Source organism: Halichoeres trimaculatus, unplaced genomic scaffold (assembly GCF_033239565.1).
Source record: "Halichoeres trimaculatus isolate MK-OKI-2021-1 unplaced genomic scaffold, fHalTri1.1 fHalTri1_scaffold_12, whole genome shotgun sequence".
Taxonomy (NCBI): domain Eukaryota; kingdom Metazoa; phylum Chordata; class Actinopteri; order Labriformes; family Labridae; genus Halichoeres; species Halichoeres trimaculatus.
The window spans coordinates 10,484,626-10,512,281 of NW_027437190.1; the positions used below are offsets into that span (position 1 = coordinate 10,484,626).

Sequence of the window (27,656 nt, forward strand, 5' to 3'; positions counted from 1 at the left end):
GGTAACACAATATTTTATGAATGACTAAACTGAATGCTACATTTGTTATCAGGAGTTCCAGAAACTTCTGAGGTCAAAAAGGCCGATGTACGAGGCGACATCAAAGAGTGGACGCAGCCTTCATGAGAGGGCGCAAAGCAGCCGTGATCGACAGCATCTGGAAAACCTGCTGGCTGAACTCAAAGACACATGGGACACCATCAGTGGCAAGTCTATGGAAAGGTACGGCACTGACCACAGCAGACTGAGAATAAGATCAAAATAATTATGTTGAATTTTAAATACTGACATTTTGTTCTTGGTTGATTTCTTCAGGCAGCACAAGCTGGAGGAGGCTCTGCTGTTCTCGGGTAGATTCACAGACGCTCTGCAGGCTCTGAATGACTGGCTGTACAGAGCAGAGCCCCAGCTTGCTGAGGATGTTCCTGTTGGTGGAGACAAAGACATGGTGCATAACCTGATAGACAAACACAAGGTAAAACACTTCCCTTATGCCACTCAGCAAACATGTGGCTCTTATTTATCTGTAGAAATGACTGAGATCTTGTCATCAAATTCTCCCTGAAAAAAAAAACTCCAGCACTATCTTATTATAAGATTTCCAAAATGTCTTTTTTTTTATATCAGGCCTTCCAAAAAGAGCTGGGGAAGAGGGCAGGATGCATCAGGACCCTGAAGCGCTCAGTGAGGGATCTGACCAGAAGCAGCACAGCTGATGCTCACTGGCTCCAGGAGCAGATGGATGAGCTGGAGAGCCGCTGGGAGGCTGTGTGCAAACTGTCAGTCAGCAAGCAGGACAGGCTGGAGGCTGCGCTCCAGCAGGTACGTCTTTGCATAGAAAAGGAAGAAAAAAATGCTTGTAACATATATTTCTGAGCTTTTAATTGGACTTCAACCCTAAAAATGTGTAATTATACACTTTTACTGACTATTATCTCAGGTGTTTGTTGCAGAAATGTTTATAGCCACATCACAAAACAGGGATGCATGGCAGCTCAATGTCTGATATTTGACCATCAACTTCAGCTGATAAGTAGAACAAACCACTTCTCTGCTCCTATCTGAATCTCTCTTTGTTCTCGTTAGGCTGGAAAGTTCGATGGCCTTGTTCACTCTTTCATGGAGCGCCTCACTGAGGCAGAGAGAGTGCTGAAGTACGGGGTCATACCAGAGGAGGAGGAGGGCTTGTTAGCCTTCCGTAAACAACACGAGGTCAGCTCAACATGATACCATATCACTCCCCCCTGTGGGGAGTAACCTATTCCTCATCTTTTCTGCTCCTGCGAAGGTTAGGGGTCAGGGTCTCCTTCAAAACAACAAATTCATGTGGATAAGAACTCAGTATTTGACTCAGAGGAAGTAAAGAAGGGTGGGATTTTATGGACGCTCATGTTCAACCTCTCCAACCGAGTCTTATTGTTCCACCACATTAATAAATGGCTTTAACAGTTAACTGCACATTAGGAGTTTACCATAACATGTGGGCTGGTTTAATTCTCCACTAAAAATACAACAAACATTGAAATAAAAGAAAAGGCATGCTGGAAACAAATCAAATAATGGCAACATGTGAAAACCTTTCAGCTGCAGTCAAAGAAAAGTTAATGTTTCATGTGTTTACTGGATAAGTGTTAGCAAAAGGCTGGCTTACAGCTAATCTAACTATCTGGTGTTTTTAACTCTGAAATCTGATTAAGTCACCACACGGTTTCCCAGAAATTAACTTCGCTATTCAAGTCACATTGTCTGATGTTAGATGTTATGTAAAAAAAAAAAAAATAGCTAGCCAGCTCAAAATACATCCTTCTCTTCCCTCTGACAGCTGTAAGTTACATCTTAGTAGCTATAAGTCAGGAAGAAAATAAACACAGCAGCAGTTCTTTACAACAGCATTTGAGTTTGAGGTCAGAGAAAAAACTACTGTTTAAAATAGTGAATGAGCAAAGCCTCCTCTTTCACTGATTAAAATGTATTAATTAATTTATTTTTTGCTCCTTCAAGGAATCCATGAGTGCCTTGCAATCTCAGGCGGTGGACCTACAGAACATCCAGTCTCTGGGTGAGGAGATCCTGGCCTCCTGTCACCCAGATTCAGTAATAACCTTAAAGTCTTGGATCAGCGTCACCAAGACACGTTATGAAGAGGTGAGTGTGGCTTTGACATCTGCAAATGTTATTTTTCTTAATTAGAAAAAATATAACTCTTTATTTTAGAAACCAAAAATAACTGTTGCTCAGAGTTTTCTAACTTTGATGCAGTTCCTGACACTGTGGGGTCAGCCTTTAAAAGTCCCATATTATGCTCCTTTTCTGCAGTTTAATACAGATCATTGATGTCTTCTTGAAATGGCAGTAACATGTTTTGGTCCAAAAAGCCAATAAATCCAGCACAGCAGCATTGTTTCCAGGCTCTCATTGCCCCTCTGTTCAGAACACTCTGATTTAGTGGGCGTGACCTTCATATGTAAATGAGCCACCGCTGATACCGCCCCGCTCTTCCGAGTCACTGAGAGCGGCGCCACGAGTGCACAATGTTTAGAAAACAGCGAAGCTCGTTTACTGTAACATTACAGGCTAAAACAACAGGCTAACCACAGCTAAAGTTAGCATCCTGAAGGTAACACAGAGACGGGGGGACACTGAGGAAAAGCTCTTACATCTGCTCCACAGCACACAGCATTTAAAATACTCACATTTCCAGGGTCAGAGGTTTGTTGGTGGATGTTTGGTAATATGACTGGATTCAGGACCAGTCTATTCGCTAGCCCTCTGTTGTACTGTCCAAAGTTGGAAAAGCAGTCGGCTGTGAAGTGACTAGCACACACATGCACAGTTTTACTGAGTGTAGCTGGCACATTTCCTTGATAAATGAACTCTTGCCACTTACTCTTCTTGTCTTCCGAGATGGGAAGCTTGTGCATGGAACGATGTGGCTGTCTACAGCCAAAAACAGAACAGTGATGGTTCTTAAACTTTGGCATTCTCCTTCCCGCTGCTGGAGAGATTTCTCTTCAGCAGCGGGGAGGGGGTTGGGGGGTATCTGCTCTGGTGAACCAATCAGGTCAGACTTGCTCCAGATTTATCAAAAAAGGGAATCACTGACGTCGGTAAATCCCCAAAATCCAAACAGCTCGTTTTAGATCAGGATCTTACATTCACAATCACTACTCAATACAGGTTTTGTCATTAAATATCAAATTTTGTGGGCTGGGAGGAAAGCCAAAGACCCACAAATTTCACTTTAAGACTTAATAAAGTGATTTTTGCATAATATGGGACCTTTAACATCAGCTGAATCTTAACTCTTAATAGTCATGATCCCTTCTTTTTTGTCTAACTCAGGTTCAGACCTGGGCTCAGCAGCAAGGTCAGAAGATCCAGACGAGCTTAGCAGCCATAGAGGCAGAGAAAGAGGAGGTCCAGAGACTTCTGGACTGGATCTCATCAGCAGAGGAGTCCCTCAGCCTTAGAGACCAGGAACCCATGCCTGATACCACAGAGCAGCACCAAGAACTGATCCAGCAGCACATTGTATGATCATTTTCTTTTTCTTTTTCACAAAACTTTTATCTCTTATTCACGAAGGGACCACTGAACCTGTGAGCTGAAATGAGTTCAAAAGAGCATGCAAAAGATTAAAAGCAGCCCAAATTTTTCTGCACTGCCAATAGCATGTATGTATCCCTGTGTTGGCACACAATTTTATGAGCTCATATGCACACAGGAGCAATTGATGAGCAAGTTTTGGTGCTATAAACATTTTTTCATTATTTAACCATGCAACTATTTCACCAGAAAAAAATCACTACCACTACCAGAGAGTTATGACATAATTTCTGTACTGTGTTTTCACTGGTCATTCCTCTTTGCAGGTGTTCATGGAGGAGCTGAATAAAAAGTTCCCAGAAGTTGAGCAGGCCACCAAGTCCTGCAGACACAAAAGCATTCCCAAACATCAGGTTTCCCCCAGCAAACGACCACTCACCAGTAAGCTGCCATAAGTATTTTAATAACAAGTGAAAATAAAGTAAGAATTGTGATGTTAATATTGACAGCTTGATGAGAATGTCTCATCCTCATGCTGCTGTTTCTCCATCCAGAGAGGAGGAGTGCTCAGAAGCTTCAGCCTGTTGCACCCATTCCCCTGGATCACCTTGACCCCCAGACCCCAGAGCTCAGTCAGCTGGTCAGTCAGTGGCAGAAACTCTGGCTCCTGGCTGTGTCGAGACAAAGCCGCCTGGAGCAACACCAGCAAACGCTCAAAGAGGTTATTGTACTTTAAAATGTCACAATGTAACAATATAAGCTGTCATGGTGAGAACGCCCTCTGGATTCTTGTGTATTAATATTATGATATGTTGTGTAAAGATGTGTTGTTTAATGTTTCTGCACAGATGGAAGAATTTGCAAACTTTGACTTCAACATTTGGCGGAAGCGGTACATACAGTGGATCAGTCATTTAAAGTCACGGATCCTGGATGTGTTCCGCAGCATCGATCGAGACCAGGACGGACGCATCAGCCAGAAGGAGTTTGTCGACTACGTTCTTTCCTCCAGTAAGACCAGCCTGTCATGGCCCCACCATTATCTCTTTCCCTACAGGACACCATGGGACTCATTATATCACATCATACATTTGTAGACCTAAATATGAATCTCCAATCAACATTCTTTTAATTATCTTCACATAAAGGGAAATCAGTGTTAATGGGGATATTTCCATTATTTCTCATTAAAAAACTCTTTTCTTCAGAGTTTCCTACCAACTCCCTGGAAATGAACGCAGTGGCAAACATCTTTGACATGAACAGTGACGGCTTCATCGACTACTACGAGTTTGTGAGTGCGCTTCACCCCAGCAGAGATCCCTACAGAAGAACACTAGACGCTGATCAAATAAATGAGGAGGTATGACTCACCAGTATCATATGGTTATTTAAAGGGGGTTATTAATATGTGACGTGTGTTAAGCGTACTATTTTCCCTCCTCAGGTGAGTCGACAGGTGTCACAGTGTAACTGTCCCAAGAGGTTTCAAGTGGAGCAAATTAGTGCCAATAGATACAGGGTAAGTTTTTTTCAGAGACTTTTTAAATCATATTTGGTCTTGTCCTCCAACTTCCAATGATTTTTAAAATATACAGTTTATAGTTGCTGGTTGAGGTAATCATATTTCACATGAGTACATATGTACTTGGGTAAGAAATCAAGTCCAATGTAACGGTTTTGATATTTTGCATTTCATCGTGTGACAGGAAACATTTTGATTTTTTGTTTGTTTTGTTTTGTTTTGTGCCTGTGTGTTGTAGTTTGGAGATTCCCAGCAGTTGCGAATGGTTCGTATTCTGCGCAGCACATTGATGGTCAGAGTCGGTGGAGGTTGGACTGCCCTGGATGAGTTCCTGGTCAAGAACGATCCCTGCAGAGGTCAGTAATCCCAAATAAGCTTCTCAAAACTCTTCACACTTTTAGACTATAATTGAGTATAACACAAAACCTCCTATTGATATTTGAGTACATTACTAATTTTAAGTCATGTTTTCCTACAATTTGTCTGTCCCCTGCAGTGAAAGGCAGAACCAACCTGAAGATCAAGGAGAAGTATTTGTCCCCTGCTGGAAGCTCCTCTAAAGGTTTGACCGTCAGCAGATCAAACTCCAGCCTCAGCCTCTACAGCAGTGCCTCTGCCCCCACCAGCCCCATGACACGCAAGGCAAGTGCAAGCCCAGACCAAAGTGTTGTTAGATCCTGAAACTCACATATAAACCCTTGAAAACTTTTTCAGCGCCGAGCTAAGGCCCCGTTTACACGACGTTTCATCCGCAAATACTAAATTGCAGTGAAAAAGTCTGCGTTTGCGTGGCAGCGCCAAGGGACTGAAAGCACTGTAGTCAGCTTACAAGGCCTTTAGTTGGCGCTATAACTGTCTTGTTCAGAAGTGGCTTTTGGTAGGTCTCCACCGAAGTAGAGTTCAGCTGATCATCTGGTGTGTTGGTGAATACTAAGTGCAGAAGTGCAGCAACAGATGCACATTTTGTTAAAAGACATTCAGCAGATTTAGCAACAAAAACACAACATGGTAGTCCGCGACAATCATAACAACAGTACTTTTGTACTGTTGTACTGTTGTACCCGCAAAGTAGAGCGTGACATCAGTGTTTCCACCGAAAAGCCGGCTTACTGTTTACACTGCAATGGTGGCGGCAGCATTTCAGAAAAATTCTACTTCTAAGGTTGTTTTCAAAAGTTTGCATTTTAGGTCCGCTAGAACACTGTTTCTGTGTAAATGTGAGGCCAAAATGCAATAATACTTTTGTGTTTCACCCTAAAACCGTTGTCCTGTTAACAGCCTCTATGTCATCCCTGGTTTCTGTTTATGTACAACTTTACAAACAATGTGATTGATGTTCTTAGTTCATGATTTAATTTACAACCATAACCTCAATTAATTTACATACAATGTGTTGGTAGATGAGTTATAAGATGAGTTATATCATATGTATAAGTAAAATAAGTTCACCTCCTTACCAATTTTAATGGTACATGGTGCATTTGATACCATCCTTGGTATGTGTAGAGTATAAATCAGTAGGCATTAGTGGAATTACAAAGGTCATCTCAGCTGCATGAAGACCTGATAGGGTATGTCCCAAATTTGCAACAACAGCCATCAAGGGGTTAAGTTAGTTATACCTCTTGACAAAGTAGAATACTGTCCTGAACAGTATGATTAGAGTGATACCAGGTCAGTAGTAAATGTGCTGTTAGCTTTCCTGAAAGAGCTTCATAACCCAAATATGTTTCAGTGGAGTCTTGTTTCTCTTATTAACCAAACGTGTCATTCTTTAGGCATTACTCCGCAGAAGTTTCTCAGGTGATCGCTGCATCCGTCCCAGGAGCTCCATCGCTGCTTTGGGCTCTGATTTACAGTTTGGTACCACAGGGGACAACTCTCCTTCACCATCAGGTCAGCCAATCATCTTCCTTACTCCATCCTTACGCTACCATGTGTCCTACAGAGATACAATTATGAACGTGAAGACAAAAATGTAAAATATTTTCTGTTTCACAGAAGAAGCTGAAAGGTTACCCACATGATTACCTCTTTCCCTGAGCACCACGAGTACATGCTGCAGTGCTGAACCCAAACACAGCCTCAGGGCCCTGAAACAGAGCGAACAGAAGAAATAATGTGACAGAGGGCCAAATAGCAAAGCTTCAGCCCCATCTGAAGAGCAGACACTGGAAGAAATGCACAGTCATCAAAGGTGACACTGAAGGATCTTCCTGCCTTTAAAAAATTTGTGAATTAAGTCCTCCCTGTACGTGTGGACAGAGGGCGTCTTTCTGTGCAAATGCAAGACAAGATTTTTTGTTTCCTAGTTGCGACTCATACAGAGGTATCAGATTGTTCAGATAGGATCAATAAGTTCTGCATGGATGCTTTTTGCATGAGGGACAGAGCCTGCTTGAATTAAATATTGTTATTTCCAGCTTTTATTATTTTATTTGGTTGTAAAGAGACAGTAAGATAGTATAGGAGCCTGTGGAAATACGGGAACAACACTTTGATGTGTTATTAAGGTGTCATGCTGTCTGTCTGAATACCATCCAAAAATAACAAACGTATACCAAAACCATAAGTATGTGAAGGTCACAGTTTGCTGTCCTTCAGCTTTGTGATAGTTTTTCTTTTTATTCGGTCCATAAAGTGGATTTCGTTGGCAGGGCCACACTTTTTTGTCTTTTACCTTTTAATTTTTTGGAATCCATTTTTCCATTTTTTTGTCTTGTTTTTTTTATTGTTCTTTGCTGTAAAGATGTTTTGAACACTGGAGATTTTGAATAAGCAATGCACTGGAGTATGACAAAGTCATTGTTGATTTGTAGAGATTACTTCTCAGGATGGGTTGTCTGTGGATTTATGTGTCTCTATGGAACATTACTGTGAAAATGTAGTTTCTTTTCTTCATAACACTGTACTTCCTGGGAGCGTTTTGTTTAGCACATTTTGTTCATTAAAAAATGCACTTTGCTGTGTCCATCTACTGTAGATATGTTGTTTTGCTGAGTGGAGAATTAGCCAGTTGTTTTAAGATACACAAAAAAATGATGTAACCAGAGATGAAATATTTGTGTTTCGTGACCTTTCAGTAAATCTGCTTTTAAATTTCCTTTTTTTCCCCGTTTTCAGCCACTTTAACCAAAAGCAGTATATTTTAAGTTTTCTGTTTTTCAGTCTGGGTTTACTTTTCTCTGACCTCCACTTCACTCAATAACTCTTACAGCAGTTTTTATGTACATATGATCTTTACAAGGTTTCCTTGTGATCCTGATGGTACAAATATGCATTCTTTCAGCAAAAAAAATACCCAAGTACATTTTTTTCAGAGAGAAGCAACTGCAACTCCACCACCAGTCTGCTGTACAGGCTTTAGTGTTGCACTGTGCCTGGCTTCCTCTCTGGTTTCATTGTACACTTCTTAATGTTATTGTAAAAATGACTGTTTTTGTACCTGAATATTTGTACCAGATCTACCTGAGAGTGCAGACAGTAGCTTATGTAACATGTTGCAGTCTATGCAGTTGTCAAAAAGATTTTTAAAGTTGAAAAAATGTTTCTACATGATACCTACTTTTTTTTCCTTCTTCTTGGCCTCTATGTGATGTTTTAGGGACAGTACAATTGTTTTGCTCTAAAAATACAATGGCTGGATTTCACTTCTCTCGCTATGCACCCTGATCTTTCTGTACTGTAAATGTTTCTATACCCAGCACTCTTTCTGATGTCTAATTTAGCAAACCTGTAGATGAATGTCACTAATAATTTTACGTCCACTTGTACAAAAAAAGATGTCCTTTTGTAATAAAAGAGAAAAAATAACATGATGGTGTGTGTTAGTCTTTTATGTTTTCACGAGTGTCTTAGTCTGAAATTGAGAAACTCTTCAGAACAGTCTGTTCACTTGGTTAGTTTACTATTACAGTTTACTAATCTGATTTTAGGTGGTGTTTTTCTGGACATGAATGGAACAAGTTGCTTATATTTAATTCATTTAGTATCCAATTCACTACAAACCCTTTCATATTTTAGTGTTTTGATTAATGTAATTTCTTTCCAGCTAGACATGGGATCAGTCAGCAGGTAAACTGTATAATTGTTTTTTTGTTTTGTTTTTTTTAATGTGGCTACATTAGCAAAGTTAGCATCACCAGCATTCAGTCAGCTCAGGTTAGCATCAACATGCTTGTGCTTTTGCACTATGAGAGAAAGGGTTACAAGGCAATATAACCAGACAACCTACATGTTTAAAAGAAAGAAGAAAAAAAAACGCACTGAAAATTCTTGTTAGTTTACAAAGCTTCATAAGTACCAAAAGCCACATTTTGACCAAAGGAAATTTCCCCTTTTTCAGATGTCAAAGAACTTTGGGTGGCCGAGGCCTGCAAGCTGCATGTTCCTTATTATCACTCACAGCATTTTAATTAGACCTGCCATGTTTATCGACTGTTAATGTGTGGTGTAGTGTTGTGTAACTGATTAATAAACAATGAAGCATAACAAGAACACTTGACGGATGGGCAGACTTGAAGGCTCAAGCCCGCTCTCCATTTTCACCGAGAACATTACCATTATGTTTACGCCAAAACCCCAAGTTGATTGACCAAGCTCAACATTTCCCACAAGGCAAAGCAAGTAAAAGAAATCCTAAGCAAGCTGAAACAGGACTACAAGAAAATAACAGATCACAACAGCCATAGCAGCTCTGCCTGGAGGACAAGCAAGGGGTACAACTGCCTAGGTACCCTACTGGGCCACCACCAGGCATCTACCAGCATGTCATTGACCATGGACTCTGCGATTGCCATACTTGAGGCCATGTCTTAAGACCCAAACACAGAAGGTAAATTACTTAATACAAAAAGTCATGTTTACCTTTCTAAGTATAGTTAAACCACACTATTATTACCCTAGCTGAAAGCTAATAAAGTCTGACAAACTACTCTAGTGATCTCTAGTGAAAGCGTATCTCTACAACCTTATACAGAGAGTTTTTGGTGCCTAACGCCTACAGAAAGAGGTGTGAGGGCAATGCACTGAATCCCACTAAAGTGAATCGATTAATTTAGACTATTCATCCCACATTCTGAAAACTCCTGAATGCTGGGTTTAATTTTTTAGAAACAGGTCACAATGATAGTAGACAGGAGAAGAATGAGGAGAAAGGTCAGTCCTTCATGGTGTCTGTTTGGTCTCATATTTAAAGATAAATTCTCACAGGCAGAACTTCCCTCTGTGAGTATCCAGATCGAGTTCCCCTCCTGTTGATGTTTAACAAGGAACTCTTTCAGACACCACACTGTACATGCAGTACCTAAAACACAGACATATTAGTTTAAACACAGAGTCCAGCGTTTCTGAGAAAGAAAGCAGAGTATTGTACTTCTATAACAACATTCACCCTGACTGCAGGTCACTGGAGCAGCCTGCACAGTGTTCAGGTTTTATCAAACAGCTCTGTCCCGTGAATGGACATCAGAGTCTTCTGCTCACAAATGATGGATTGTTAGGTTTGAGTGCTGAGGTCTTTCAGTGAGACATCAGTTGGGACGTGAGATGAAAAACAGACACAGCTTTGATGATTTTCATCGTGATGCTTTGATGTGATGGTTTAAATGCTTGTTTAATGCTATTTTTGGTTCCCACTGCGATCATACCCCACGCTATTAACAGATCCATTAGAACTTGTGATCTTGTGATTCTCTAATTGGGTGATAAAACATGTTTTAACTCTCCTAGACAGGCACCAAAAAAACATATAACAAGGAGCACCTAACATTGTAGGGTGTTTTTTCAAGTTATATTTTTTATCATTTTAATTGAAAGGATAGCTTCAGAGAGGCAAGGAATGCTTTCTAGCTGAACTCTTTTTTTTGCAGTTCATATATCTTGTAATGTAAATGCAGCAGGCAAATGCTACAGTAAGCCACCCAATGGGTGGGGGTAGCTTAAAGGTAAAGTTTTGTTTTGTTTGGTACTTTGTGGAGGATTGTCCTTCACCTTTGGAAGAGAAGAGCAATACTAGTGTTTCACAGGCAGTAAGCTTACACCTGAATGATTATGCTAATGATTCTTTTCTCCCAGGTTGCTTGTGTGGCGTGACCTTATGACAGAGTTGTTGGATGATTAAAGTCATAAAGCTGTTGGCTATTTGATGTAAAGGCAAAAATGAGAAGGCCATTGAAATTTCTGTAATTGGTATGCTATAGAGTGTTTTCACGTGGCCGCAACTCGAGATCGGCCATGTTGGAGGCACTCTCATAACAGAACGAAAATGAGCTTGCAGGTATATTGGACTATTGTTGCACAAAATAGTAAATTATTGCTGCACCAATCAGACTGAGAAAAACATATAACATACTTTTGACCACTGAAACCTATTGCAAATCACATTCCTCTACCTCCAATATGGCTGCACATACGGGTAAATACACAAATCGTCAGTGCAAACACTCTTTTACTGCATCTGAAAAGTAACACTGTGGAAACAGTGCTTGGTACTGCAAACAGCTGTGGAGTCATGCTACTCTTAATTCAATTTTTTGCTGTGTCATTGCTACCTTAGGACTAATACTTCTGGGAAACATCTTTATAGCCATTAATCAATCTTTGTTTTTTCCTTTACTAGCAATAATTTACCAGAATGTCACTGTCAAACTGAAAACACGAAACCCAAAAAAAGAAAACAAGACATGCATAGAGTAATAACTCTTGTCATTTCAAACCAGTTAAAGCTGCATTGAAACCACTCATCCAGAAGGCTGAAAACATTTTAATTCTCTAAATCAGGATTAATATGCTTGAATGTCATGAGTCTGAACAGAGATGTTGTTATGTTCATGGAGGGAACACTCAGTGCCAGTCAGGGCACAAAGCAAAGGAATGAAAGACCATGAAGCTGGAGCTCCACACTCCACAGGGGTCATTCGTTTGGGCTGGAATTTGAGCCAAACAAAAGCTGGACTGACCCCGACCAAACACCCACCCAGAAAGAACCCAAAGCTGTCCAGAGTCATCTTCTGGTTGGCTAAACTGCCCATGGCAGGAGCACTCTACAAACACACCACAGAACAAATGACTTAGACTCATCATTTTATGCCTTTCTCCCTTTTTCTGTACTATCAGTTCACTAAACTACCTGTCTGTTATCCATTGTCTGTCCTTTCTTCTCACTGTCCTTATTCGCCTTCCTGCACCCACCCCTGCTGAGGTTTCCCAAACTGGACCCCTGGCTCAGCCCTCTACAGTCACATGACACAGATTGAGAGAGTAGTAAAGTTCAAGCAGTGCTCACAATGTGTGTTCATAAGACAGAAACATCAGAGGGCCACTGTGCTGTGACGCCCAGCAGACAACGCTGCCCTTGTGTAACGTCTCCCCGGAGCTGACGCCTCACATCCATACCCACAGGCAGGTAGGTGCTATCTTGTGTAATTCAGAATGATGAAACAATGTGATTTAACATGTCACATTGATTAAGTTTATGGTGAGACAGTGAGAAATTTATTTATCTGGTTTCTTCGGCAAAGAAGTTTGAGATCAAAGTTTTAAAATGCCAATAAATGTTAGTTTAGATTTCATGCTACTGCTTTTATGTCACCAAACTCAGCTGATCTCAGCAGGTCTCCAAACTCCATACTTGCATCATCCCATGACAACAAAAGGGCAAACGAACTGTAAACCATTTTTATGTCACATTACTTCAAAAAAACAGAGATTTTCATCCTGAGCATATAATGTTATACACATAATGACTAGACAGGCTATAAACTGCAGTATAACAGCTGTAAAACAATAGATTAACCATATGTACTTTTCATCTATTTATTTATATCATACAGGTAAAATAATTTTAGCTGATAATTTTTGCTTCTCTGTTGCTGTCTGCTGTTAATTGTAGTTTCTCCTACACTCTCAGCCTTGTCATGACAGATTTCTTTTAGTAGTTGACGACAACCTTGAGGAAGTGACTGTTATGACTTTCTTTGGAAATATCTGCACAGATTCATGGGAGCTTTCGAGGTTTGTTTTCAGATCTCTGAAGGACACATGTGAAAAATGCTCTTCAGAGAAGTTAAAAAATCACATATGGAAATTAGAAAATAAAAAAATTAAAGTTAAATTTGACTGATACTAATTATGTTAAAAGTTCCTCTGAAGTTTTTACAAAAGGGCTTTTCACTCAGAATCATACAATCAACTGAAAATGTCCCATGAGACAGCGACAGTTCATCGACAGTTCTGTGTGGCTGTGGAGATTCTTGGTTTGTTTGTGGGGGTTTGTTAAGGTGTATGAAGCTGAAACAACTAATCTGGCTCCCTGGTTGTGAGATGTGGGTGCGGCTAACGTTCCTGCTATTTTAGACTCCATAAAGCAAGCTTGCTGTGATGGTAGTAGGAGGTCAAATAGGAGGAGTCAGGGTAGCTAGTAGGGATGCATGATATTATCGGCACATCGGATATCGGCCAACACACCAAATCTCGCCGATATAATGAACCAATAACACAAGCTGAAGCTGCAGATATTTTTTTGCACTTTTTGTGATTTTGTTTGCACAGTTCAGATTATGTAGAGCCATATTTGTCTCCCGTTTTAAGTTAAACTTGGATTAAGCTGCAGCCTTTAAGGTAGCCTACATGTATCGGACTACTTTTGGCAAATTTCCAATCAAAACAATTTTATTCAAATGGGGTTGCACTTCTCATATGTTCCCTGTAAACAAATATTATGTTTACCTTTCAATTGTGAAATTGGCCAAATTTGCCATGGTTGTGGGTAATGTGGGTATTTTCCTCAGCAAGAACATCATCTAGCTTTCAAGTAGGATTTACCTTTTAGATTTTTTGTCTGAAAGCAATTTTAATTAATTAATACAGTTATGTTTCTGATTTTGCGCAAGAAATAAATATTACATAAAAAATGTGATAGGAGTGTTCACCATAATACAATATGCTACTTCCAAAACACAAGGGAGTCGGTAATCTCTACAATTATGTGCGCAGGAAAAATACAGGTATCCGTATCTGAATTGGCTAAATAAATATTTAATATATTGTTAAATATTAAATCTGAAAAACAAAAAAAAACAAAAAAAACAATATTGTGCATCCCTAGTTACTGGCCTTGTCATGTTGTCCTTGACCTCACTGAGGAGCTCAATGGGTGAATAAGGAGGAGGAGGACATTTGGACATCTCAAGCAACCCCTGCTTTTGATTATGGAGTTGAAAGCCTGGGGGACAGACAACTTTTTTTAGGCCACAAAAAATGTCACTGGATTTAGGACACCTGAGCTCTAAGCTGTAGGAAAACACTTAGGAAATACACCTCTTATACAACAGAACAAACAGAATGCTCTACCTTACAGCAACTGTGTGAAAAGTGACTCACTAATTAGGAGGAGGGTCTGCCTGTGTTAAGCTTTTTTTTTTACATTAGCTTAAACAAACATACTAAACTGTGCAAAGGTTTCCGTATAAGCTGATTATTATAAAATTCTACACGGCAGGGACATGTGGGCGGTGTTACAGCTGAACCTGATGAACTGGTCCTCCCAGTGGAGTGATTGTACTCACACCTCAGGTTATTGTGAAATCAGATCATCAGAGCAGCCAATAGAAGCTCAGCAGAGAGAGGAAATAAACTCAGCTTTACAAAAAGGAAGGAGCTCTGAGGTGTTTCCTCTATCAAGTGCACAACTCCTTAAGTGTGTAACCAACCTTCTCACTCTCAGAGCAGTCTGGTTGTAAAAAAGGGGGACAAGCAACTAGATCCCATGCTGATTGGTGGAGGGAGAAGCCAAAGGAGGAGCATTACTCAGACAGACAACCCTCTCCACTCTCTTTCCTCCTATCAATGAGCCCTCTGCAGGCTGTCAGCATATGGCTGCCTGGTTTTGAAACCAACCTCCAATAGGAGGGCATTCACAGTGGCATGGTAGTAAGAAGCATGTGCGCCTGTGTAGTCCCTCCCACGTCAAGTGCAGCCAGGACACGGAAGCAGAGTGTCAGCTTGTGGATAGAGTGTGTGGAGGAGAAAAGGGGGAGGGAAAGCAAACACACGCATACTTGCGGCTGATGTAACAAAAAACTGTGATCACGATGGAGTGAGGGTTTTTGAATGGACAGGGGGAAAGAGGGGATCAGTCTGTCCCTGGCTATGCTCTGAATGAGGTAAGGTTATGTGTTTTGTAACCTTATGGTAGTGTGGAAGTAGTACACGGAAGTAGGCCTTAGGATTAGAGTATTTCCTGGTGATCCTTGAAACACAAGGCTCACATCTCCATACATCTGTTTAATAATTGATACAAAGAATGGAGAATACTTTAGATACACAGGAAGTTTTAACAGTTGGCCTCCATAACATCTGAATAGTTTCTTAAAAATAGTGTTCACACACATAACAGCTTGTTATTTTCTTAGGAACTGGGACAAGATACCTTTATTTTTAGTCCATAAAAAGGAACACAACATTAGTATCTGTCTCTTTTATACCTGATCCATCAGGGTTTGAGTCTTTTTTCAATTTTGAACTGCGTGTTTGACATTGAATGACATTAGTATATCTCATTTCAGTCATACTATAGAAATGCCTCATGTGTGTTCATGAGTTTTTATGATGTGTTCATTGGTATCACAAAGAGCCAGTGCTTCAAATAAGAGTCACAATGTTGTTACATGATGCAGCTTCGTATTACCTTCCTCTTGATGTGTTTTGTGTTTATGTCACGACCACATGGTGCTTTTTTTGGCAGCAGTGTGTCAGTAAGGGAAAGGTCAGTCATCCCGCGCCAAATGGTACAGGAGAGGGGGACAGAACAAGAGGTAGCGTAAGGGGAGTCTATGAAGGTCAGCCTCGGTCACATGGGTATTAGCTTTTGTACACAGTGAAAGATATGTAACACAGCTTTTCTGTGATTACTCAATTAAGAACTCCCCTCAAAACGTCATTAATGGTTGATAATCTTAGCAAGCATCACACTGTTGTAACATTTAATGTGTCCAATACTTTGGTTTATTACTGAGTAACTGTGAAAAAGTACATGATGATGTTACCATGTGCTTCAGCTTGAGCAAATCAGACTAGCAAGTGCTGGCATGTTAGCGATGATAAAGTGAAAATTTCTACAATAACTGTAACAGATGATCACCTCAAATTTTAGAAGTTTTTTTGTTAGCATGTTAGGCACTTGGGCACATCTTTACTTCAAAATCTAGTTAGACTTTTATCCCTCATGACTGTACCTGTAGAAAGTTACATTTCAGCTGGCTCTTGACTTGGGTTTAGGGATGGCATGCTAATATTAATGAGGTTTTTACTGATGTTAGCATTTAGCTCAAACAGCACTGGCCTTAGGCGCAGCCTCACAAAGTGAGAGCATCCTTTCTTCAAAACTTAAAGGCAGTGTGTTGAAATGGGTGTATTTAATGATTTCTGTGTCAGACTCTAGACTAAAATGCTCCCTTGCTAACTCCTTCGGTTGGTTGAGTTATGGTGGCCCTCGCAGACAGGAGGATCCAAAAACATCTATTAACACACGTTCTGTTGCGCTAAATGTCCACCATTTTTCTGCTCCATCTAGTGAATTTTGTGCAGATACCCACTTAGTACAAACAGTTAACAGTTGGTTCGTCCTGTGTTACTGTACAAACATGGCACTGTAAGATGGCAGCCTCCATTGAAGAGGACCTCAGCCACCATATAGATAATACTGACTCATCATTCTGAGTGAACACATCATCAAAGAAAACATCTTTTATATTTAGGTTTGTTAAGACCAATTTAAAAGTTATTTGTATTCATTTACACCAAGTCTGTTCTGTTTTGCTGCCTCTAAACACTAGACAATGCACCTTTCATTCTCCATGCACTGTTTCACTAGCCCGATGACCAAAATAACCTGCTTAGCACAAAGACACTACAGCATACTGCCACATTGAGGGGCCATTTACGCAACACCAGTTTTAGGGTGAAGCGCAGAGGTTTTGTTGCGTTCAGCCTCGCGTTTACAGGGAGATGGCATTTTAGCTGACCTAAAACGCTAATTTTCGAAAACGGCCTCCAGAGTGGGATTTTTCTGAAACGCTACCAACACCGCTGTCGGGTAAACATTGAGCCCGGCATTTTTAGTGGAAACGCTGACGTCACACTCCGCTTCGTGCGAGCGCATACAACAGGACAACAGTACCATTATTACAATTGTCGCGAACTACCATGTTCTGCTTGTGCTGCTCAATCTGCGGAATCTGCTGACTATCTGTCAACAAAATGAGCATCTGTTGCTCCACTTCTGCACTTGGTATTCACCAATACACCAGATGATCAGCTCAACTCTCCTTTGGTGGAGATCTCCCAAAAGCAGCTTTTGGACAAGATAGTTATAGCGCCACCCACAGGCCTGGCATGCTTACTACAGCGTTTTCAGTCTCCTGGCATTTCTGTGTAAACGCAGAATTTTTTCACATTGTCATGTAAACGGGGCCTGAGGTTAATGCATTTTAGGTAGCATTGTCATCAAGTTAAAATGTTCATTTAAGGTTATTTTTGAATGAACCAACAATTTTAAAACCATGAACAAAATCAGCTTTGTATTATATGCTAAAAGGAAACCCAATCAAATACTAATGTATAATTTCAGCTTTATTTTAAACTATAATTAGCTGAGTAGAAATTAACAGTGTTTCTCTTTGTTGTTTTCATTTCAGATTGTGAACATTTCCTGAATTACCTCATTCCTTCATAATCTCTCCATCATGTCGCTGCTGACTCATGTCCTGGCCTGTCTGTTCGGTATGGGCTCCTGGGTGGCAATCAACGGGATGTGGGTGGAGCTGCCCCTGGTTGTGCCAGAGATCCCGGAGGGCTGGTATCTTCCATCCTACCTCACAGTCCTCATCCAGATGGCCAACATAGGCCCTCTTTTTATCACTCTCATGCACCGCTTTCGCCCAGGGGCTCTGGATGAGCGGCCGGTGATCTACTGCATTGTTGGGTTGGGGATCGTTGCATCATTCCTGCTGGCCTTCTTCTGGAGGCACACAGTGACAATCGGGGGCTCTTTGCACAGCGTACCCCTGCTGGTGTTAAGCTTTCTGCTCTCAGTGGTGGACTGCACCTCCTCTGTTACTTTTCTGCCTTTCATGATGAGGCTTCGTCCACAGTACCTTACCACTTACTTTGCAGGCGAAGGCCTCAGTGGACTGGTGCCTGCTCTGGTGGCCCTGATTCAGGGTGTTGGTGTAGTCCACTGCCAGAATGCTTCTTTGACAGATGCTGTCAACAAAACACTTGACAACACAACAATGGCTGGTAGTGGAGAGCTTCAAGCCATCTACCAGCCAGCTAAATTCTCTGCCCAGGTCTTCTTCGTGTTTCTAAGTGCGATGATGATTGTGTGCTTGGTCGCCTTCATTCTGCTAAACCATCACCCAGCTGTGGCCCGTGAGAGGAACAACGACCTGTACTTCAGTGGTGATCTGGCTCCAGGGAAAAGGGAACAGGGTCTGTCTCTGCACGCCCAGACACCAGAGCAGAAGCCCATGCTGGGCCACCTGGAGGCTGTCAGGGAGCCAAGGAGCTCTTTTGGGAAGGGGACATACAGCAGCCTGGAGGTGTTGTTCATTTTTGTGGTACTGGCCTGGGTCAATGCTCTGACTAATGCAGTGCTGCCCTCAGTCCAGTCCTACTCATGTCTGCCTTATGGGAACAAGGCCTACCATCTGGCTGCCACCATGGCAGCTGTTGCCAACCCTGTGGCCTGCTTCATCGCCATGTTTGTTCCAATCAGGTAAAGTGACTACCTGATATCCTCTCTTTTACTAAAATTCGTGAGTAATAAATTCATTCAAACTGCAGCACAGATATGTTTCTATTAGGAGTGTTACTCTCTGTGAAAATCAGCACTGAACTGTGCAATATGATTGATTTTTGTTGTCAGGTCTCTCTTTTTTATGGCTTTCCTGAGCATGATTGGGACTGGATTTGGTGCCTACATCATGGCCATGGCTGCTCTCAGTCCCTGCCCCCTGATGGTCAACACTGCCTCTGGAACTGCAGTCATAGTAAGACTCTTTGTTCTTCTAAAGTGAGACACAGATATGTATCAGTTAGCTGCTGTGTACTTCATAGGGAACGTTTTAACTTGCAAATAGGGTTGACTACTGACAAGAACCAAAGCACCATCAACTAATTTGATCATTTGGAAGTGCAATATGGTCAAAGCATTGTTAACTGGAATCCTGTCTTACATGAACACTATCAACCAACTGACTGCAAAGATATAGGCAAAATACCTTGCATCTCCTTCAGCTGTGAGAAAATGAAGCGAAAGTACATGTTGGTAACACATTTTGGAACCAGAAGCAGCCTGTCTACCGAGTTAATTTAATGGTCCTGCTGACAAAATATTGAAGTGTTTGTCAAGGAGTACAGCAGAAGAGACTCCTCAGTTACTTTTGTTTTTATTATTTTTTACATTTTCCCTGAATTTTCTTGTCCGACTTGTATAATCCAGTGGCGGATGCAACATTAGCCTGCATAAAAAGGAGCCTGTGATAACAGAGTCAAAGCAACAGATTAAGCAGATTCTTTAACTACAAAATAAATACTTAAAAAAACAGTGAATTTTTTTTCCTCCAGTATTCTGTGATGGGTTTTTTTGTTAATGTTTTATGCACCTAGGTTCTAGTTCTCTTGAGCGCTAATATTTACCACTTCTTTATTGTAGGTGCTGGCCTGGATCCTGTTTGTTCTCTCCCTGTCATATGTAAAGGTCATCATTGGGGTGATTCTGAGGGATGAAGGCCACAGCGCCCTCGTGTGGTGTGGAGCAGTCGTGCAGTTGGGCTCCATGGTTGGGGCTTTATCTATGTTCCCCCTGGTCAGTGTCTATGGACTTTTTAAGTCAGGTGATGCTTGCAACACTAAGTGTCCAATATAGTAAACCTATGTTAAAGTTATAGACTGTGTAAGCACTGTTGTACAGAAGTGAAACATAACTTGAGCTTATTTTAGCAGCACTGAACTCATTGCAGTCATGAGCTTTACATGTTATTTTTCTACAGTTGAGTGGTACGAACTGTTACAATCCAAAACCCCTGATGTTTTTGAACATTTAAACTCTTATCAGAGTCAAAATGAAGAGTTGTGACTAATGTGGTGTATTTATTTCCTTATGGACTAAGGACTAAGTGAAACCTAAATTATGATTGTGTGAGACTGTACTTTCTTACAAAGGCAAAGTGCAGTAACTATGGCCTAAACATTTGCTCAAAGCTGAACTGAAGCTGAACTTTGGCGGTAATTATGTTCTGTTTCAGGAAAAATGGGTGTTAAGTTTGCAGTATCTGCAAAATCCAGTCAAAAACCAAGCCAAACAGTAGGTTCTACGGACACACTCTAAAAACGGTGTAACGGCCAGACTACAACACTGCTTTATCAAGTCAGAGCACAGTAGCCCTATCTACTGCAGTTTGACTGTAACTAGGGTTTCTCTATAGATACGTTGGTGCATTGTCTTTTTATTTTTGACAGCCAGCAAATGAACACTCCCTTACAGACAAACACTTAACGCCAGAAAATGTATCAGTAAAGCACTAATAGCATGATTCCTGGGCTAGAAGATGGTTGATCTTGCATTAAAACATAAATATCAAAGGTCGGTAAGACAGAGTAAGCCAAGGACGCTACTCTCAGAAATAGTAATAATGTAAGCGGTTAGCAAAAAGATTAGCTTGCTAATTGCTAGCATCAGAAAAAGATAGCAAAACTGACCATGTAGCCTACCCGCATTCTTGATGGCAATATCCACTCCACAAACGCATGATAGTCCCATTAGTGTGTTTCAAATAACTCAACTAGGACCTCTCCTTCATCCATGGACGGGTGTTACTCCAACGCGGTGGAAAATGCACATCCAACAGTTAAGCAACATAAATATCAAAGTCATCACTCCAGTCTGGTCTCCAAAACCATATTTGTCCCAAAACACAGAGGAGTGACAGTACATTAGAATACAGGTGCTCCCAGGATGTTAAAACTCAGTATAGAAGGATCTGCAGCAGCTTTTGCTGAGGCACTACTAAAAGCAGGGTTGCCAGGTGTGGTTCAAAATCCACCTCTAAAGTTACTCTCTGCATCAAAAAGTTACGCTAGAAAAACTGTGTGAAAACACTTTCTTCCAAAAAGAAAAAAAAAAAAAAGATACATGATAAATTATGACATGTGCATTGTCGTCGCTGCTAAATGCCTGTGTGATACATGTCAAGTCGTTACAAGTATGGTAAAGGCATAGTGCAGTTTCTGGATTTTTGAGGTCATATCACATCATGGTTGTGATTATTCTTTTCTATTTTTTAAGTATTTCTTTTGTAAAAGATATCACTTGAATGCATCAACACTTCTACATACAGCATACTTTTCCGGACAGTCCAAAAAAACGTTGAAGGCATTTTTCTCAGTCTCACTGTTTGTGTAGTTACTGTACTTTGCCTTTGTAGGGCAGAGTACATGACCACTTTGTTGCTGTGTAAATGACACTTCCTTCTCAACCGAGAAGTCAAAGCCAATTTACTTGAACTGTTAGCACAATGTGAAAGTGTTATTGATTGATTTTGCTTTTGTAAGAACAGATGGTACTTTTGGCTTGAAATGTGCCTTAAACTGAGACACTGAAAGAGCTGTATTTTTTGATTACAGGATTGTTTGCTTTGTATTTGTTATTTTAGTGGAGAAACTGTTAAAAAATACCAAATAAAACAAAGCTTCAAAAATGAGTGACTTACAGTATAAATTTACTTACACAAAAACTTCATCCCAAATGAACATCAGCAGGGTTTTTTTTTTTCTTTTTTTTTTCTCTTTAAATCATTTGTTTTTTTGCATGACTGGGGCAGCCAAAAGATAACCAACACAAGGGGAGGGTCAACTATAGAGATATAAATGGTAAAAATTATTTTCAAAGCTTGGGTTTTAATATTAATTGTATTATTATTTTTTACATGGCACACATAAATACACAGAGATATACAAATACAATGAAGTAAGGAGAAAGAAGTACAAGGAAAAGCAGAAACCATCATACCCTTGTGCTGATCGTCTGGACCAGAGCTTTTTGCCACAGTGGATTCCACCACCACAATGTATCATCAGCACATCAGCTGTCATAGTACAAGAAATATACATGTGCCCTACAGAAACATTAGCATAAACTGACACCAGACTGACATCAACTCAAGAAAAAACATATGTATGTACAGTTTTCCCTTTTTAAAAAAAAAAAAAAAAAAAGTTTTTCTAAATGATGTTTCTCAGTATCTGTGAATGACTCAACCAAGTCAAGTAGATTTCAGTTTATTCACATTTCACATGTAAAACAACCAAGGTTTGACCAAAGTGCTTTAGAGAAAAAAAGAACAAAAATTTTCAAGAAATATTATACTTCATAAAATAGAATTAAATACCAGTAACCAATTCGACCCGAAAATTACAAGTAAAAATAAAATGATACAATTGTTATGGTATAAAACAGTCTTAATCAATCCATTCAAGGCCCATAGACAAAAATCTCAATGATAATGCTATGCCAGTTTAGCAGTGAAAAAAAAGCTCTGAGTTTTTCCTTGATGAAAAAGACGTCTGGGATTTATTTTGTAGTAATGGTGGACAATGAAGCTGAACTGTCAAATGGAAAACAGATGTCAGAGCAGAAGAAAGCTAAACTGGAGAGTGACAGAGCATGGGCTTAAACACAAGTTAACTGTTTGTGATAATGTTCATTCCAACCCATAGTCAGCAGTTATTCTGCACAACTCTTTCACCTGAAGACAAAATGGGCTAAAGCATTTGCTGAAAACCATGAATCTGTTGGAGCCAATAAGTTGTTGTACTCATTGAGTTTTTATACAGCAGTGCACAACTGTTGATAAGAATACTAGGATGTGACATTATGACATTTACGCCAGTTTTTCAATTTATCTTAACCATTTAAAATGTTTAAATGTTATGTATTGCTGAAATTTCCCACTGAAAAAAACATGATTTCTTTGTGTTCTTCACATTGGCATTTAGTATTTCAGTTATTACTTTGCTAGTCTTCTGTTTTTCAAGGTGAAGTTTAAAAAAAAAAAAAAAAAAAATGAGTACAGAATATTGTTAAACTGAGAGCTACTGCACTGCAAGTTTCTAACAGTAACACTAGAGGTCGCTGTCTGACTTAAGATCATCGAAAGGACCTGAGTCCACCTGTGCACTAGAGCTTTGAGATACAAGTGTCTCCAGGTCGAGTCACAAAAGCAAAATGGGTAAAGAAAGATTCTGGATGAAATAAATCTGTGTTATCGGTTTTATCCTACTTTTTTTTTTTTCCTATTTTGTCAAAACAGAAAAGTAAGTTGATTTATCTCTATTTTGCTGCACAGGTTTGTTTTCTCCAAAACTTTAGAGCTGTTGAAAAGTGTTGAATGATTGTGGGGGGTTTAAAGAGGTCATCAGTGTCTCTTCAGTATAAGATCCTCCTAGTGCTAAAACGGGGGTCATGTAAGTGTGTGTGTGTCTGTGTGTGTGTGTGTGTGTGTGTGTGTGTGTCTTATCCAAGTCTGGAGGGACAAATTAGAATGAGGAACTCATGGCCAGTCAGAGTCTGATTCAGATCCCAGTGGTTCCTCAAAGAACATCTGGCTTGATCATCTCCTGATGTCTCATACTTCACCTTTTCTCCTTATCGCTTCTCGTAGCTTCTATGACTTATGGTGTGCTGAGTTTAAAAGCTGCAGGCATGTTCTGGAGGATTTATCAAAGATGGGAAAATGGTCATGATAAAGTTGATTTGTGCAGGATTTCCCTTTAATACTACGAAATGTGGCATGTAGATTCAGACAGTCTGCTCAACTGAATGTGGGTGGTACGATGATGACACAAGTCACATAATGAGAGAAAAGAAGGGACAGGAGTTTTTCTTATCTTTCTGCCTGCCTCTGTCCTTTTCTCCATCTGTCCGATTATTTTGATATCTCCCTCTCCCCAAGCTCCTTGTCCATCTCGATTCATGCATATGGCAGACTTTGTGACCGTAATTTCAATTTAAAACACATGAGGGGAAATCCTAGCCCGCGCTGCTCTTTAATGGGCCGTCATGGGATTGGAGTATGCAGAGAATGATTGAATTTTGTGAGAAGGCCAGGAACGATCAAGTCTCGCCTTCCGTTATGCAATCGACCATTCCCCTCTCACAACGCGACGTCTGGTAAAACCTTGAGGAGCAGGAGGGGGGCTCCAGCCTGGAAACCTCAACGTCTAGACCAAACGAGAGAAAAATATTTTTTCTTCTAAATGACTCAAGGCTATATAAAGAGAGAAACTCAGCTATCATATAAAAACTGAGGCACATGAGAAGTGATCCGCCACATCAAACGCTGATATGGTGAATTGGTTTGCTTTTAATGGTTGTAAATGAGTCTTTTTACATGGTAATGCATGACATCCTATATTTCCTCACAGACGGAAACATATGGATCCCATACAAAGCCTGTCAAACTGTTTTATTTATATGATTGTGTCATGTCTGTTTTCTCCCTTGAGTATCTCCACCTGCTCGGCCCGCTTTGACGATGCCGGGATGAAAACTTTTACAATCTGCTTACTCCAGTGCCCTGAAATTACCACTTTCTGAAAACTTTTTTGCACCCGCTGTGTTGGATTACACCGCCGTGATATATCGCTTCAATGAAGCAACAGAGACTACCTTTCCCGTTATGTCCATTATATTCAAATGGCCCGGGCCCTTTTGTTTTTTCTTCTTCACAACAAGACATAAAGTAATCAAAAGTTAAAAGCAAACACTCAAGGAGGCACTTAGCAAAAAAGAAAAGCTTTTATGATAAAACATTCATATACAGTGCAGGAGACAGGTAATCTTTGAGGATGATAGGGTTGTCTTGTGGTCAGTTTCAGTATAGTATGGCTTGGGGAGCCTTGTAGATGAACGCTCCTAATAACATCCCCGCCCACCCATCATCCAGTGGACCGTCCAGGCAAAACAACTAATACCTGAGTGTATTTCTTCGGTGGTGTGAAGTAGGCCTTAAAGAGCTGTTGGAGGCTGCAGTAAAGTAGGGTTCATTACCTTGACAGACTGATGACAGCTCAGACGGGCTGAGATGTGCACACACTCGCACATAAATACTGAATTAAAAGCTAAATAATTTGCTATCGTGGCTCCTTGCTCTGTGCATAAACAGGAGGATATTTTCTTTGAAAACCTCTGAGCTACAGTCAGAGAGGAGAATACAGCACATCAGTGTGATCTGCAGCTCTCAAGTGCAACATCGCTTTCTCTCCTCTTTTTTCTTCACTTGAAAGTCATTTGCTGAAGGCATCCAAATCAATATGTGATAGAGACGATGTGGAGGCAGATCATTCTGAACTTGAGAAAGTTTGGTGGGAAAGGTTTTGAAAGAACAGACAACATCTCGGAAAGTGCAGCATGTTGCTGAGAGTCAGATGAGAAGAATGAAATCCATCTGTTAGATGCAGAGCTTCGGCCAGCATCTAGCTGAGCACACAAACTGAATTTAGGGGGAAAATTATAAAACGACTCTATTAAAAGACAAAAAAAGGAAGTTTAATGTGACTCAGCTTTACAGTTACTAGTAGGAAGAGCTCAAAGACAACATGTGCTGTATTTGGCAGCATTTAGCAGAACACGAGGTAGAAATGGAGTACAATATTTATAAGTATGTTTAAATTATTGTCATTCCCATGACAATAAAAACAGTATGTTGTTTACAGAGCCTTTTACATCTACATAAGGTGCAAGTTTACGTCTCTGGAGGGAGCTGTCTTACACTGCCACATTTCTACAAAAGCACAAAACTAACTACTCACATATGGGCATAAAGAAAGCTTAGAAAGTGCTCCAGAGGGTTGTTTACAAACTTGACAGATCTTATTTTTTTGGCTACACTGATTGGAGGGATGAGCAAGGATGTTTTTGAAACTTCAATTTGACTGCTTGGTGTTACTAAATATGACCTTTAATAATAATAAGAAAGTTTAAACACAATTGAATAAAAAAAAAACAAAAAAACAATGCAACTTGTTTTTAAAAGCTTGAAAAACAAAACTTTAAAGATATTTTTTCTTTATCTTTAATTGTAGATAAACTGACAAAAGAGACTGAAATTAAGTCAGATGTCTTTTCAGACTAACATCAAATGGCACCCACCCAAAAATGAAGCCTGTGCAGAAGTGCAAAAAAAAAAAAAAAAAAAAAGCAGTTCCTCATGGATCCACTAGAGGCTTGCTACAAAAGCCACGACATCTCTGCACAGTACAATGCTAAAATTCCAGATTTATAACCCAATAGAATAGAATAGAATAGAATAGAATAGAATAGAATAGAATAGAATATTTTTGTCCACAATGTGGAAAATTGTCTTAGGCCTCAAAACAACTCATGACGGTAAATTCAGGAAATGTCTATTTTTCTCATTGCCACAGTCATGAACATTGTTGTGTTCATTTTTTTTTTTTTTTTTTTAAATAATGTAGCTAATTTCTTTATTCATTCAAGTAATGAGAGAAAAACACCTGTTAAATTAAATAAAGGATGAGGACTTTTTTAGGTTTGCATTGTTTGTTTGTGACTGAGTTGACTGGAGCTGTTTCCCAGGAAGTTAAGAGCACACCTATGCTCCACCTCTCTGTTCATGACCCCAATGATTAGGATAAGTCTGCAAATTCATCGTGGTGTCAGGCAGTGTTAATTGACAGACTTCCGTCCAAAATAAAACAGCTCACAGATTCATTTTCAGTAGCTATGAAAAAAGCACAGGACCAGAAGTGAGCTAAATGAGACTTTACTTTGGAAAAAACAACTTTGACATGTAGAGGCTAGAGATGAGAGATAAGACATATTATCTTCTGACTGTTGTGTTTCTAAAACCACCTCAAACTTCCTCACAGATGCAGATTACTTTAACTTTAACAGAAACACAAAACATTTTCTTCCAGGCCTCACGTAGAAAGCAAATACTCTGCTTTTCCGTGTTGTTGTTTTTTCTTTTGTTTTACTGATATCCAGTGATTGTTCTTGTTAAAACATTTGACATTTAGAAACCACAAGGAATTTGTGGTTAGAAAAGTCTGATTGCAATTCTTCATACTTTTATGACTTATCATAACAAACCAAGTTTGAGTAAGAGAAATGATTAAAGCAGAAAACTCTCACTCCTTCATGTCGGGAAGTCAGTTCGCATAGGTTTACATGGGGTCAGATTAAGGTCACACTGGGCATCCATTAGTGGCCTTATTTAGAGTCTGATTCCTTTAAGAGGAGTGATTGGCCAGCAAAGACAAAGAATCATTACCTTTGCCCGCCCCCTCCCTGCCAGCAGTCAATAATGAGGGATCATTAAAATGAATAGATGGACATTCCCCTTTTCTCCGGATCCTTATTGCAAAATCAGTGTCAGGGGAAATGAAGATTGAGCTTGGAGAAGGCGTCTAAAAGCCTTACAGTGATTGTCGTGAACTCATCTCCAGTGCCAGGCTCCTTTATCTACTGTAAGAGTCTGCACCTGCCTGAACTCTTGACTAG

The 27,656-nt window shown here is 40.1% G+C and overlaps 2 protein-coding genes across 4 annotated transcripts in view; both read left to right on the forward strand.

The window, feature by feature from the left end:
- LOC141800569 (plectin-like) overlaps nucleotides 1-8,847 on the forward strand; it is a 192,729-nt gene extending 183,882 nt beyond the window's left edge. Inside the window, exons 62-76 of the mRNA XM_074683178.1 lie at nucleotides 53-222; nucleotides 316-475; nucleotides 628-822; nucleotides 1,087-1,212; nucleotides 2,002-2,145; nucleotides 3,343-3,531; nucleotides 3,873-3,987; nucleotides 4,101-4,267; nucleotides 4,395-4,557; nucleotides 4,755-4,909; nucleotides 4,994-5,068; nucleotides 5,310-5,427; nucleotides 5,568-5,713; nucleotides 6,850-6,967; nucleotides 7,073-8,847. Coding sequence (XP_074539279.1) covers nucleotides 53-222; nucleotides 316-475; nucleotides 628-822; nucleotides 1,087-1,212; nucleotides 2,002-2,145; nucleotides 3,343-3,531; nucleotides 3,873-3,987; nucleotides 4,101-4,267; nucleotides 4,395-4,557; nucleotides 4,755-4,909; nucleotides 4,994-5,068; nucleotides 5,310-5,427; nucleotides 5,568-5,713; nucleotides 6,850-6,967; nucleotides 7,073-7,098 — 2,067 coding nt within the window. The 3' untranslated portion in view covers nucleotides 7,099-8,847. The remainder of the gene's footprint in view (nucleotides 1-52; nucleotides 223-315; nucleotides 476-627; nucleotides 823-1,086; nucleotides 1,213-2,001; nucleotides 2,146-3,342; nucleotides 3,532-3,872; nucleotides 3,988-4,100; nucleotides 4,268-4,394; nucleotides 4,558-4,754; nucleotides 4,910-4,993; nucleotides 5,069-5,309; nucleotides 5,428-5,567; nucleotides 5,714-6,849; nucleotides 6,968-7,072) is intronic.
- Nucleotides 8,848-12,328: 3,481 nt separating this feature from the next.
- Nucleotides 12,329-21,805, forward strand: LOC141800260 (riboflavin transporter 2-like). Of its 3 annotated transcripts, none has more exons than XM_074682681.1 (4): nucleotides 12,329-12,476; nucleotides 17,767-18,848; nucleotides 18,999-19,122; nucleotides 19,788-21,805. In XM_074682681.1, exons 2-4 carry the CDS (start codon nucleotides 17,815-17,817, stop codon nucleotides 19,998-20,000), a joined length of 1,371 nt encoding a protein of 456 aa, XP_074538782.1. In that variant the 5' UTR covers nucleotides 12,329-12,476; nucleotides 17,767-17,814; the 3' UTR covers nucleotides 20,001-21,805. The 3 variants fall into 3 exon arrangements, with proteins under 3 accessions (XP_074538782.1, XP_074538783.1, XP_074538781.1); XM_074682682.1 differs by having other exon boundaries at nucleotides 12,347-12,472; XM_074682680.1 differs by lacking the exon at nucleotides 12,329-12,476 and adding an exon at nucleotides 15,047-15,234.
- The last annotated feature ends 5,851 nt before the right edge of the window (nucleotides 21,806-27,656 follow it).

Bases quoted from the DNA above. Each gene is read 5' to 3' on its own strand.
- LOC141800260 (XM_074682681.1), top strand. From the start codon at position 17,815: ATGTCGCTGCTGACTCATGTCCTGGCCTGTCTGTTCGGTATGGGCTCC. The intron at 18,849-18,998 runs GTAAAGTGACTA...TTTTGTTGTCAG, and splicing joins GCCATGTTTGTTCCAATCAG to GTCTCTCTTTTTTATGGCTT. The intron at 19,123-19,787 runs GTAAGACTCTTT...TCTTTATTGTAG, and splicing joins CCTCTGGAACTGCAGTCATA to GTGCTGGCCTGGATCCTGTT.